Source organism: Cuculus canorus, chromosome 5 (genome assembly GCF_017976375.1).
Source record: "Cuculus canorus isolate bCucCan1 chromosome 5, bCucCan1.pri, whole genome shotgun sequence".
NCBI classification, from domain to species: Eukaryota; Metazoa; Chordata; class Aves; order Cuculiformes; family Cuculidae; genus Cuculus; species Cuculus canorus.
The window spans coordinates 29836997-29850252 of NC_071405.1; the positions used below are offsets into that span (position 1 = coordinate 29836997).

At 41.2% G+C, this 13256-nt stretch overlaps 1 protein-coding gene across 3 annotated transcripts in view; it reads left to right on the forward strand.

The window, feature by feature from the left end:
• Window positions 1–11804, forward strand: part of RCOR1 (REST corepressor 1) — an 84011-nt gene extending 72207 nt beyond the window's left edge. Inside the window, exons 8-13 of one of the 3 annotated variants that reach the window (XR_008450104.1) lie at window positions 1870–2064; window positions 3041–3118; window positions 3854–3911; window positions 4444–4673; window positions 4816–6015; window positions 7226–11654. Coding sequence is in view for 2 of the 3 variants with exons in the window: in XM_054068370.1 (XP_053924345.1) it covers window positions 1870–2064; window positions 3041–3118; window positions 3854–3911; window positions 4444–4673; window positions 4816–4860 (606 nt within the window). In the remaining variant the exon portion in view is untranslated. Of the gene's footprint in view, window positions 1–1869; window positions 2065–3040; window positions 3119–3853; window positions 3912–4443; window positions 4674–4815 lie in introns of all 3 variants that reach the window. The other 2 variants (XM_054068370.1, XM_054068371.1) reach the window with 2 other exon arrangements.
• Window positions 11805–13256: the final 1452 nt, after the last annotated feature.

Consider the following 13256-nt stretch of genomic DNA (forward strand, 5'->3'; position numbering starts at 1 on the left):
AAAAAAAACCCCAGAGAAGCACTACGAAATCGCTGCATTTTAATTCTGTCTGGTTTTCCTGAATTGATTCAATTCTACAGGGAGATGTTTGTGGCCAGGAAAGCCAGAGTTTCCAAGATAGGGTAGACATTCAAATTTTTAGAGCCTGTGCAATATCACTGAGGCCTACAGATATTTAGAGCTGTCAGAAACGGTTCTGCTGAAGTTCTGGCTTCTTGTCTGTAATACAAAAGAGCCTCATGTTCTTTGAACCGTGTAAAACAGTCATTTGAAGCTGCTTTCACTTTTTCGTAATATTGAAGCTTCTGGAATGTTTGCACTGCAGGCATTGCGTGTTGGTCAACATACAGCCTGAACCCATTGCAAGGCATTACTGCATGATCCTGTGAAATTCTGTATGTAGATGAAATATGAATAAATCTGAAATGTCTTATCTATGTTGAATAATTTACCTGGCTCACTTATCAAAGTGCTTACTTCTGAAGCAGAGCGTGGAGCTTACCTCACTTGTTCATAGCTGAACCAGACAGTCTCTCATGTTCCCTGCTACCTTCTGCAAAAGAAATAGGAAATCCATCCTGCAACAGCAGTTGTTCTCTTGCTCCTGGGTTTGCCTTAGGCATTGTCTCTCACAGAGTCTTTTGCCCTAAAGGAGGAAAGAAAAAAGCTGAGAACAGACAGTTGTCCCCACTTGCTGCTCTATATGGCTCTGGCCCGTGGAGAGGCTGCAACCTCTTATCTGCTGGTGGTTATGCTGGGGTCCCCCAGTCTTTGGGAGGCACAGCTTCATGCTTACGTGTGGCTTTGTGTTCAGCCTTATGTGGGTTTGTGTGTGAGCATTTTAATGCTCACTAATGAGCAGCTGCCACAAACTGTGTAGAAACTACATGTAAATGCAAATTAGGAGGGAAACAATATCACTGAGTGAAGCCAGTGTGTTTGAAGCTGACAGTGATCATATACAGATTTCAAAAGTGAGGCCTCACCTTTCTGCTTTTTTTCTCCCTGCCGCCCTTCTGTGATCTTGGCCAGGCTCCAGCCACTGGGTAATAAATCTTGAGTATGAGTTGCTTGTTGAAAACTTCTGGAAGAAATGGGTTTGGTATTGGTGAATCGGATGTACTCTTGAAGGATCTGTAGTATAATGTCCTAACTAATCTACCTGTTAAAGATGTGCACCTAATTCTTTGCTTTAGACAGAAGGCATGAAAATAATTAGTGGTGTGTGAAATATTCCTTTTTCCAAAAGAGACTTATTTTTTTATGGGAAAAAAATGCATCAGTTTAATAGAATTGTAGATACATCATTGCTATGCAAGAAAACTTGGCTCCCAAGTATCCATGAAACAATCTAACACTTACTTTGTAAGTCATCTCACTCCTTTGTCCTTAGCCTTTAAATAACTTTGGGTTATTCCTTTGCCAACATGTAGAAATAACAAATTTCTGTAAACTCTTCTTCGTTGTGTTCTTCCTCTATCTCTAAACTCCACTTTGTTTCCTTCTGGTGGTCGGTTAATCTGATGTGTTGAGGCCTGGTGATGAAAGCAAAAAGAGTTTTTGGAGTGTCTGAAAATAACCGGAATATTTAACTGCTGGAAAATTGGGTGTCTGTCTCCCAAAATGAGAATGGTCAGGGAAGACAATCAGTATCTCTGTAAACATGGAAAGCTGCCTAGAAGAAAGGAGAGATTTGTATAAGGCAATGTTTCTATGACATAACATTTAAAAATGTTTTCCAGTTTGCAAGCTACCTTTTTCATTCGCCAGCTTTTGAGGATGACTAAAAGTCACAGAATCATAGGATGGTTTGAATTGGAAGGGACTTCTAAAGATCACCTAATTTTGTAAAATTACTGCTGTTTGCAGGTGCCACCCACTGAAACTGTTCCTCAGGTGAAGAAGGAGAAACACAGTACACAGGCCAAGAACAGAGCAAAGAGGAAACCTCCTAAAGGAATGTTCCTTTCCCAAGAAGATGTGGAAGCAGTTTCTGCCAATGCGACAGCTGCTACCACTGTACTCAGACAACTGGACATGGAACTAGTCTCAATCAAACGACAGGTATAGATAGGATAGGTCAAGAGTAACTACTAGTTTTGGTGGTAGTGCCTGTCACAGTCTGCAAAGTTTGCAGGAATTTGTAGCTGACAGTGATGATATGCATCATTATGTGGGTTTAATTGACAAGTTACTAGGTTTGTGCTGTAAATCAATGTAGCCCTGTGTTTTAAGTCTCAAGTTTTAGTTCTAGTGATGCAAGGAAAAGTCCATAGCACTGACTTTAGGGAACATCTATTGGCACTTAGCGTGTCTTGCAGTTCAGAGTTTCTTGTCTTTCAAGTATGAACTTCCCTCAGATGACATGGTTTCGGCAGTATATGATTTCCATCTGCAGCAATCAGTTTCCTTTGCCTTTTTCTAGGATACTTTTTGAACAAGCAGATACGTTTCTTCTGTTGTTTCTCAAACAGGCATACAAACTTTCCTGTGTAACTTTTGCTTCCCTGATGGATTTGCCTTTTTAACAAATGTTTTTTCAAATATCCATTGGTAAGGACAGATTTACTACCTGAGTCTGTTTCCTAGATCTGAACATTTTCACTGTTTTTAAAGCATAGATCTGGCTCAAGCTCTTTATTAAACTTAATAGAATTGGTATTTTGGCCTGAAGCATGTTTTCTTGGCACTCTGGGAGAAGCAGAGCTCTCTAGCAGACTTTGATTCATTGCTTGCTGTGAACAGGGCCTTTTTTCTTATGCTGGGCTTTATACAGACCTGGAAGTTGGAGTGGTTCTTGCTCCAAACAGCTTGCACACAGGATAGAGTAAATTAAATGGGGCCTCTTGATGTGCCAGCTGCTCCTACATTCATTTATTCCAGTCTAACAACTACTTTTTGGAAAAAGGAGATTATGAGGAAGACTGGAATACTGAGCTTGTGGGGTTCCTGCTGGAGCTGTTGGAAGAAAGCTTGTGCAAAGATGATTCTATTTTTTATTATTTTAAGACTTGCTAAAGGGATGAAACTTTCTTTTCAGATTCAGAACATCAAACAGACAAACAGTGCACTCAAGGAGAAGCTTGAAGGTGGTATAGAACAATACAGACTTCCAGAGGTAAAGTTATTTTCTTACCCTTGTTTATTGTGGAGATAAATGCTAATCTGTGTTTACAGACAGAGGCTTTTTGTGTTGCCAGTAAACTAGGACCACCATCCCATTAGTTGTCAGTGTGACTCAAGACCATTATCATTTCCACTCTTGTTGTGTAAAGGAAATGGGAGGCCATAGTAGTCAAGAAGAAACAGTGGTGTTTACCTATCAAAGTGGTTTCTAACAGAAGTACAAGTATCCCAGAATCTACCGTGTTTTCTCAGTGTTGTATCCATATGCCCTTTTGAGAGAGGTAGTTGCTTTTCTCTAAATACTGAGAAATGTAGGAGAGGAAATGTTATTGACCCATCTTTCCCTTGGCACTTGGTGCTTTTGCTGTTTTCCTCCCAGCTCTGGCACCTCATGCTGGAAATAATTTGACCAAGATTACACAGGGTGTCTGTGATAAAAACAAGTAGGTGCTTTGGAAAAGTGTGGCTCTTGGTTATCTGCTCAGACCATTCCCTCTTTTTTTTTTTTTATTACTATGACTTACAGCCACAGAGTATGTCACAGGTAACTGAGTGGATGTGACACGCAGTTCTTTATGTTGAAAACATTGTTGCTGCTAAAATGAATGATATATTTTTACTAGCAGGTAATTTCTTGTTGTGTTTTTGTGAGGTTTTTATGATCTCAGATACAACTGAAAGTTGTTGCTTATGTAAATGAAGTTGCCTAATTTTTTTTGATGTCTAGGTTGTTCAGAAATTTAATGCACGTTGGACCACAGATGAGCAGCTTCTTGCTGTGCAAGGTATGGCAGTACAAGTCTATTTCTACTTCAAGCAGTGATAATCAGCACTGTGGCATTTCATAGCTGTGTTTCCCTTCAGTTGCTAATGAAGGATTTTTGGCATTGTTGTATATTAACCTCCAAAGAGCAGAATTGAACAAGGAAGCAGTATCCTCTTCCACCTCCCAGGGTAGTATAAACTGTACCATAGGAATGTTTGCAAATAATCTCTGCTTGTCCAGGCTTTCAGAAACTGAAACTCTACTGTAGGCACTGCTTTGGTCTTTGCCTGCATAACTTCTCAAGTAGGCAGACTTACACAGGTCTTCTAGGTTTGGCTCTGCCTGCCTTTACTACACCTCTCGTTGCATCTCTTCTTCTGGGCTGGTCTTAACTGTGTCCCTTGCCCAGTTTAGACTCTTTCGCTCTGGATTAATCTGAGAAAGACTTGAAACCTTGGCAGAAGCTCAGCTGGGGATACTATTGCTGTAACTTCAGCCTGATTTGTGGTGTAACAACTCATTGGTTTTGTTTTTCTTTTTGTTGCTCTTAGCAATCAGGAAATACGGCCGAGACTTTCAGGCAATCTCTGATGTGATTGGAAACAAGTCTGTGGTGCAAGTGAAAAACTTTTTTGTAAATTATCGACGTCGTTTCAACATAGATGAAGTTCTACAGGAGTGGGAGGCAGAGCATGGCAAAGAGGAGACAAATGGAACCAATAGCCAGAAGCCTGTAAAATCCCCTGATAATTCCACTAAAATGTCCGAAGAGGAAGATGAGGTAAATCCAATTTAAAAGTCACGTAAAATTCCCAAGCTGAGCTCAGTTCAGATAGCTCTGTGTGTATATATATGTACTCTTTGCAAAAGCCATTTCTGACAATCTTCAATCTGAGCATATTTCACTTCCTCTGGATTTGCAGATTCCAGTACTGATTTTGGGAATTGGGAATTCCAGACATATATGAAAGTGGAAAGAGAACAGTTAATTTGCAGCCCTCTGACAGTATCTGTATCTCATCAGCACATGGACATTTTAATTCCTCTTGCTGCTGAAACCCTATACATCTTTATCTCACTTGGATGTTTTCCCTGCACTCAATTCTCCAAGCTGTTCTAGGTTTGGCTTTGTGGGACCGTACAGTCTTCTGAGGCAAAGCTCGCTCTTCCATTATTGACACTGGAGTGAATTTCACTCGGGGGAAGGGAAGAAAGCTATAAACAAGGCGAGTGTGTGAAACTGTTCACTCTGGCACTAAACTAGAGGCAAAGTTTCCTTGATTTTACAGCATTTTCTGTGAAGACAGAAATTCTAGAAACGGCCTCTCCTTGATGGAGCTTCGCGAATTTAACACATTCTCCAAAGACAATGTGTTTTTAAAGTTAACTGAAGAGACTGTAAAGTATTAAAGTATGGGTTAGGTACAAAAATTTAAGATTGACAGTCTTGCAAAAGAAAACACCACTAGAGATTTGCATGTTAAAAATGTCTGATCTAGGACTTCCTTTGGCCTGATTTTATAAGACAACTTGGCACAAAAGCCCTATCTTCTAAATGCAAGCACAGTCAACAGTGTAAGGTGAATTTTGGTCTCACATGGACTAAAGACTTCTGAGCGTACTGTATTTTTTGTTGCCCTGATTATGGTTGACTCACTTGTTCGTTCCTGTTCAGAGAGTGGAACTGTATTGCTTCACAAATCCTAATAATGTATTATTCAAAGATGCTTTTATTTGGGGACTAGATTCAAAGCTATGATAGGTGAACAAAACTAGGCTCAGAAGAAAAATGTACCTTTTCCGAAGAGTCTGAATGAAATCGTCCCATTCTTCCTGAATTGAGAGCTGGAGCAAAGAAGTAACAGTACTTAGCCACCCATTTGAAAGAGAAGTGGTTTGTTTCACTGCCCTTTCCTGTGACCAGGAGAGTTGTATCTGTTGGCACTGCAGAGCTTTTCTCCTCTGAGATTCTTCCTGGCTTCAAATACACCCTTGCTCCTGAAAGTTACAGTCAAAAAAAGGGGAGTCTCACTTGAGATAGGAAGAAAATGGTTGCAGCAGGAACAGAAGTGTGTTCATCTGGCCAAGTATATGGATACTGGAGCAACAAGGGTCCCACACAGGTTAGCAGAGCAGGAAGAGGACTGAGAGTGGAAGCGTGACAGCATGGTTGGGGGAAATGACTAGTGGCGCAGCAGTTGTGATCCCCAGACTAGTGATGGGTAATGCACAGGCTGGAGCTGAGCAAGTGCTGAGTGGTGGAAGGGGGACCAAAATGATACGCTGGTGGGAATAGTTGCACACTCTAGAGAAAAGGCAGCTATTGCGAGTCGGGTGGTTCTCTGTGCTCTGCAGTACAGTAAGGGATGAGGGCAGAGCCTGCCTGCACAAGGCTGACAGAGGTGAGAGCCAGGCAGGGTGGCAGTGAGCTGCCAGCTGTGACATACCATGTATGCCTTACATGAGCACTATGTGGCTAGTGGTTCTTAAAGAAGCCTGTTCTAGTCAGTCTTGGCTGGGAGGAGGAAGGTGCTGGCAGCATGGAGACGATTTAACTACCGAGCCTGCAGCTTTTTATAAAAACACACAAGGAAAAGATACAAGGTGGACATCTAATGGTCACCATGGTCTCTGAGGCACATCAGACATTGCCTCTCAGGCTGGGTGTAAATGTGGTATTCCAGCCTTCAGGGGTAACAAAAGCACAGTGCTGACTGCATACCTCTTCGAGCAGTTCTGGAGGCAAAGCGAAATGTCACTGGATTATCACATAAGTGCTCTATGTGGAATAGGTGGGGCATGTACTGATCCCTCTTGAGTTGTGCAGTACTGTATGGTTGGTACCTGCTCTTGAGAGCACTTGCACAGGCTGGTCACATCAGGTGGACTGTCAGCAGTAGCCAGAAGACTTTGCTGGCTTAACATTTGAAGTCTGTCAGGTGCTTTCTCCCTTGGCATGCCTTGTCTGCCTGGCCACCAGCCTAGTAAAATCTTCATCAGCCCCCTGACTGCTCTGGGCTTTCCCCCCTTCAGTGTTTTTTCATAGCAAGTGGCCATAGTTCCTTTTTTGTTGTGTTTGGGTTTTTTTTTTTTGTTTTTTTTTTTTGAAGGGGGGAGGTGAGACTGCAGCCTCAACTCTAGTATTAATTCTTGTATGTTTGCACTCCCAACAAATCCCAGTGTGACTCAGAATAGGGGAAGGAGCTGCGATTCCTCCCGTGTGCCTGAGTTGTCCGTTTTTCAGTACCATGGAACTGGAGATGTAAGAAAGCTTATGTGTATTAATTTTTAAACTAAACGTCTCCTTTTTCTCCCCCCTCCCCTTCCCTCCAGGCTACTTCTGTTCTTGATGTCAGATATGCATCTGCTTCGTGAGAAGGTGCTGTAGCCTAGAACAATTTGTGTTGACTACTGTGTTATCCAGGATATCAGGTATTAGCAAACCTCAGACAGCCATCTGCACCATATCTGTGGACAAGCAGCTATTACCAAATAAAGGCAAACGCTTCCAGTCCTGTGCTACATCTGCCTTAATCTCCCCTCATTCCTCCATACTGCCTCCACTTTCTTTCAAAAGCACCCAGGTAGCTCAGCTCTCCATTTCATCAACGTCCTGCTTAAGTGTGAGGATTTCTAGAACCAGTAACACCTGTCTCTAAATTTTGACCAACCTGCAAAACAAGGAGCTCCTTAGCGACCCCACAGTAACTACACATTAGGAGTTCTTATAATACTTGGTCCGTAGGGTGTAAGTACGTATTGCTGCATGGCCTTGTGGTCTCCGCTTCCTGTGTATTCTTACGATGACACTACCATTAGTGAGCTTTCTATAAAGGAGAGGCCTGTGCACATGCCAGTAGTGTCAGGTTTGTTCTGAAATGACAGGGCATGTTAACAAGCCATCTTGAATCATGCGAAGTGATAGGAAATATTATTTCTAAGGTTTGGTCAGTCCAAGGTTGTAAATGTAACTCATCACACTTCTGGTTTGTGCAATTCTTTCCGCTTTATTTGTGTTTTCTTGCTTCATAGAAAGCTCCCTAATTGAGTATTTTATTCCTGTATATTTTAATAGCTTTTATTTAGTGCAAAAGGGAATACGTAATCTGAAACCATTTGATATGCTATTTAACCCCTGGCATTCGGCATTTGCATTGTAACTTGTTAAATGAGCGCTACACAACTTTCTTTTTCCTGATCCTCTGCGGGATTAAGTCAAAACAACTTTCTCTGGTGCCTCTCCTCTTGGAATATGTGCCTTTTTACATTTGGCTACCACAGGTCACTTTCTGTCCCAGTGTTTCATTCCTCTTCAGAGCGCTGTTTGCCAAAGACATCAAACTACTTCTCCCACTGGAAGTCTGAGCAAGGGTGAGAGCACCAAATTCAACCTTCAGGTAGTTTTTGGGCTCTTGGACATTTAATAGAGAACAACTGGGTTAATTTCATTGGCCATTTTAACCTTCTGAAGCACACATCGCTTTCATGTTCTGAACCAAAATATGCAATTTAAAATCTAAGAGGTGCTTTTCCAAATACTTGGTGCATGCAGCTTTCAAATCCCCGGGCCTCTGCTTGGATGACCTGTGCTGTGGCCTGTCTAGCTGGCTGGAACTGGAGCTGTTCTTTGAAGTCCTGTGTGAGGACTTTGGACCTTGACGAAGGTCGTTGCTGACTGCCAAGCAGACAGTGTTCAGAGGAGCCAGAAGCAGCAGTATTACTTCTTGTCCAATGGAAAGCTGCAAAATAATACTAGTCACAAAGCATTCAAAAAATGGTTAATTTCATGATGTTAGAAGGAACCAACAGGTGTCTTTGCAGGTGGAAGAAGCAACCTTCTTTGCCTCTTTTCCTCTACAAGAGAGTTCAAGCCAAGATGGCACATGGCTATGTACAGCACCAGCCTCCTACCACAGCCCAAAATGAGTTACTCCATGTCCTGGCCTGCTGAGGTGCTGAAACTCAGTGTAGTTCCGAACTTGGTGCTGATCTTTGAGTTGCTGGGCTGTGCTGTGTTGTGTGTTGTGATGGCTCTGTTCTCTGTACCCAAATGAGGTAGGCTAATGCCAGCTGGCTTACAGAGCCAGCTGTGCCTACACTGTAGACGCAACCCAAGGAAACGACAGGGGAGGTAGCCTCAAGTACCACTGAGGTAGTCTGCTTGGGCCTTGTGCGAGTAAAGTAATTCACATCAGAAATCGAGCAACAACATGCAGGCAATGGAGCAGATAGGCATTTCTTAGCGCAAGCTAGAGTGTGGAACCTGTTTCAGCCGCTTTGCAGCTGTTTCTGAGTAGTAGCTGGTTCATTCTGGTAGCTCCAGAGAGATCCTATGAGGTGATGGGAGGATGGAAGGGAGCTATTCCCTGTCTTCTCTGTTGGAAACCAGTAATCTGAAGTTCCTGACGGCATCTTTGCAGCTGCCGTTGTGAATTGGCATGATGATGCCCCTGCAGACGTTCCTTCAGGCTTGGGCCAGTTGGAGTTTGGGAGTCTCTTGTGGGAAAGGACAGTAATTGTTAGCCAGTATGAATTAGAATTGAAGATGGTCAGTTAGCACTGTGAATTCAGCTGACAGTTCCGGTGTACATCAATGCCGCTCTTTAGAAATTCTCTAGTATTAAACCTCCTGCTGGTACCAACGCATGAGATAGGTCCTCGCCAGTGTGGGAGGCTTGTGTCAGCTTCCATCCCAGCTGGTGAAACTCATCAGGAGAGGCTTCTGCTGGTGAGTTGAGTTACCTCTGAGGACTTTTCATCGGTTTTTGCCCTCAAATCTGTCCATGTTATGATCAGAAAAGTTGTATTTTGGCTTCATCCCCAAGGGGTGGGGGGAAACATATATAATTCATGATATTAGGAATAAAAAAGTTGTTTAGTTACTTTTTAATTGACTGCTATCTTATTGTAATTGATACGTACAGTATAATAGCACTGTATTTTAAACGTTTAGTTTTTTACATTCTCTTTAACTATCTTTTTAAATGCGATAAAATCATTTTAGCTTCTGAAAGTTTAAATGGTTTGGTCTTGTTTGGGTGAAGACCCCGTTTTTCTTTTTGAAACGGGTCAAGCATTAGATACATCAACTGGTTGCATTCTGATTAGAAGGGTCCACAAAGATAACTGCATAAGATAGAATATTCACTTAAATTTTGTTTCTTAAACTATCAATGTGAATGTCATAATTATATATATTTTGTGGAAAATGGGAAATTATTTCTCCTAAGTATAAGTTATTGTGCAAAATATGGTATCGTTAAATAAAATGATAGTTTAAGTTTTAGTTTTAGAAATCTTAAAGATATAAAAGTGTATTGCATATGCATAAACAAATTTCATTTGTTCTATTTAATTTCTATGTAGTTGTGTAAAGTGCTAGGTAACTTCTTTTTTCACTTATCCATCAAAACAACCTTGTTACTTGAATATTCGTGTTTAACCGGTTTGAAACAGTGATCAATTTTTGTAATATAATCTTATAACCAAGGGAAAAAAAATACATGCCTCAGTTGTGCTTAACCATATAGCTACAATGTACAATCAGATGCTTAAGACCATAGTAGCCATAACTGGTAGTGCAACCACAATGGTTGTCTTGATATATTTAATACCAATGGGGATAATGAGTTCTTAATATATTTTTACAAGTTTGCAACCAGAAGACCCCATGAATATCTACTAGAACATTTTTTTAATAGTTAATATGAGAGTGAAACTCTTATTCGCTTAAAACAACGTCCTGACAAACAGTTTTCCTGTACAAATACATCTGAGACATTATGTATTAAAATATGCTCATTGTCACTTTAAATTTCAGTTTTTATTCTCTGAATCGCTAATATGCTGTTGGTATTCTTGCACACCAAATATGAGCCAAACAGTGCATTACACTAACTCGATCACTGGATTTATGAACATAAATCTCCAAGTTGATGAAGCGCAAAAATATTGCAGGAGATTTTTCTGATAATGCGTTGCTTTTTCAAATCTGTATAAAATAATTCATAGCCCGTTCAGCGATGAGTGGCCCGATAGTTACTCTTTAAAAAAAAAAAAAGTGATTTTTATTAGCTCCAGCTTGTCTTCAGCAAGTCAAAATCTAGTGATCTTGTGCAATGCCCCTAAAGCAAATACTTTCTGCCACTCCCCTGGATTAATGCAGCTTTTCCTGTTGATAGTAAAGCACAATTGCAGTGAAAGTTACAGTTCAGAAGATGGAAGGTCAGTATAGTCTATGCATGTTGTATAATACTGAGTGTTTACATTCATATTCTCCTAAAATAAAATTTATACTGGAGTGTATAGTATTCCATTATGTAGATTTTATCAATTTTGTTAACTGCTTATAGATTGCTTAAAAGAACTTTTTTCAAGATTTTAAAAGATGTATAAGGTTAAGTTTGCAAATATAATGGAAATGCTGTATAGCTTTTGAAGTGATAAAATACTCGTTGGGATTTTAAAGAAAGTATGTTGTAATAATGCTGTTGTAAGTAATATTTTAAATGTCTTTTTTGCCTGTTTTCTATTATTCAGCACACTTACTGTGATGAATGTTCATAGCATTATAAAACTGCTTAGCCACTGAAAAGTAACATTTGGTTTTGAATTATTTTACTGTATGAGGAATTATAGTGGGGTAAATTCCTTTGTAAAATTCTACATAATTCATTTTTCTATGATTTCCAATGTTTGCTGACATCAAATAAAATTTTTTCAAGCCATTGATGTAATAAAATATGTAGTAAAATGTTATTGATGTAACATGTGTTTCTGATATGCAATCGATCTGCCTTTCAAATTCTGGTCCAGAGAAGCGAGCGGGGCTCGCCCCTTCCTGCATTGCATTGCTGGTGTGTAGGTGGCTTTGGAGGGTGACCGCTGCTGCCGTCAGCGAGCAGAGGCCCATTCTCAAACTCGAGCAGCCCTTAGTAGGGAGTTAGCAGCTGCAGCTGGAGCTGCCTGGTGCCGCTTGTGCCAGTGGCCCTGCAGAGACCACTGCTCCGGCATATCCCTTTTGGCCATGCAGCTCTGCTCTCTGCGGCCCCCCTGGCACACGCATTGCCTTCAGCCAAGGGGCAGCTTGTGTTTGGGAAGCCCTGGCACCGAGGTGCTGGCTGGTTTTGAGGAGGGAGAGCTGGAAGCGAGCTTGGGGAGGGTACGAATGGAGACTGGCTCATGGTGTCATTGCTGTTGTAATGAGGACCTGAAGAATAAAGTGCTGTCTGCAAAGGCCTAGTGCTTGCTTGTGCTACTTAACGAGATCACCATCTTCATTTTAAATGTAAGAAATGCATTTAAAATACATAGGAAGAGGTGACTTTTACCCTTGAAGCTTAGGAGCATGTAGGTGTTGCTATCATGGATGCTTGAACTGGCAGGAAATTTCGCACTGGCATTGAACCTTGGGATTTTCAGGAAGGTAATATTTTCTGTCTTCATGTGCTGGATGCAACTAAATGCAGAAACACGGACGTTACAGGGCAGTTCAGGAACAGCTGCATTGTGGTGTCATATACAACAGGAACCAGCAGTGCTTCACCAGTCTATGTTAGCACAGAATGAATGACAAGTTTTCTGCTTTGCTCACGTGTTAAATGTGGCAGAATGAATACAACGAGGTACTGTGGTTGTTTCCAATGCTGTCATGTATGGAGGGCAGAAGGTAGTCGTGCCTTCCTGTATTTTAAAGCAAGAGTGCTGGGGACAGACATGGGCCTGGGGTTTCGGAAGCACAGACAGGACTTTTGTATTGAGGGTGTTTCTTTACTGAAAAGCATCTTTGTACATTTTTCCTGGTGGTGGAGAATACAGTGCCAATATTGTGAGATAGTAATCCACTTTTTTAGTGGAGTCGTTTGGCTTGAGCATCTTTAGGCCTTTCAGTACAAACCAGCCCTAACTGCCTGTGTGCCCCCTGACCCCAAGGTGAAACAAAAGAAACAAAGAAAGAACTTCATTTCCTTTCAATGGGGGGGCCATAAGCTCGATAAGAAACAGACTTCCTCTGCCCAAAGACATGCCTGAAGAATCTCCGAGGAGGAGTCCGGAAGCAAAGGTAAAGTAGTGGTAATTCTACTCTTTTAGAAAAAGTAGCTTTTTTCTACCTACTAATGGTGTGTGTTGGTAAATAGTGCAGTGTGGAATTAAAACTGAATGGAGTTAAAATGTTGTATTTAGTATTCTTTATAGCTTGGTTTGTACATAATCAAATTGGTATCTGATGATTTCCAGTGTTGAAATCTTAAGGCGTCACCAGCCCAGCAACTACTGTGGTTTAGACTTCAAGGTCTGACCTTAATTAAGCTTTGGACCTTAACTAAGAAGGGGCTGTGTATATGTGGCAAAAACTTAATTTCCC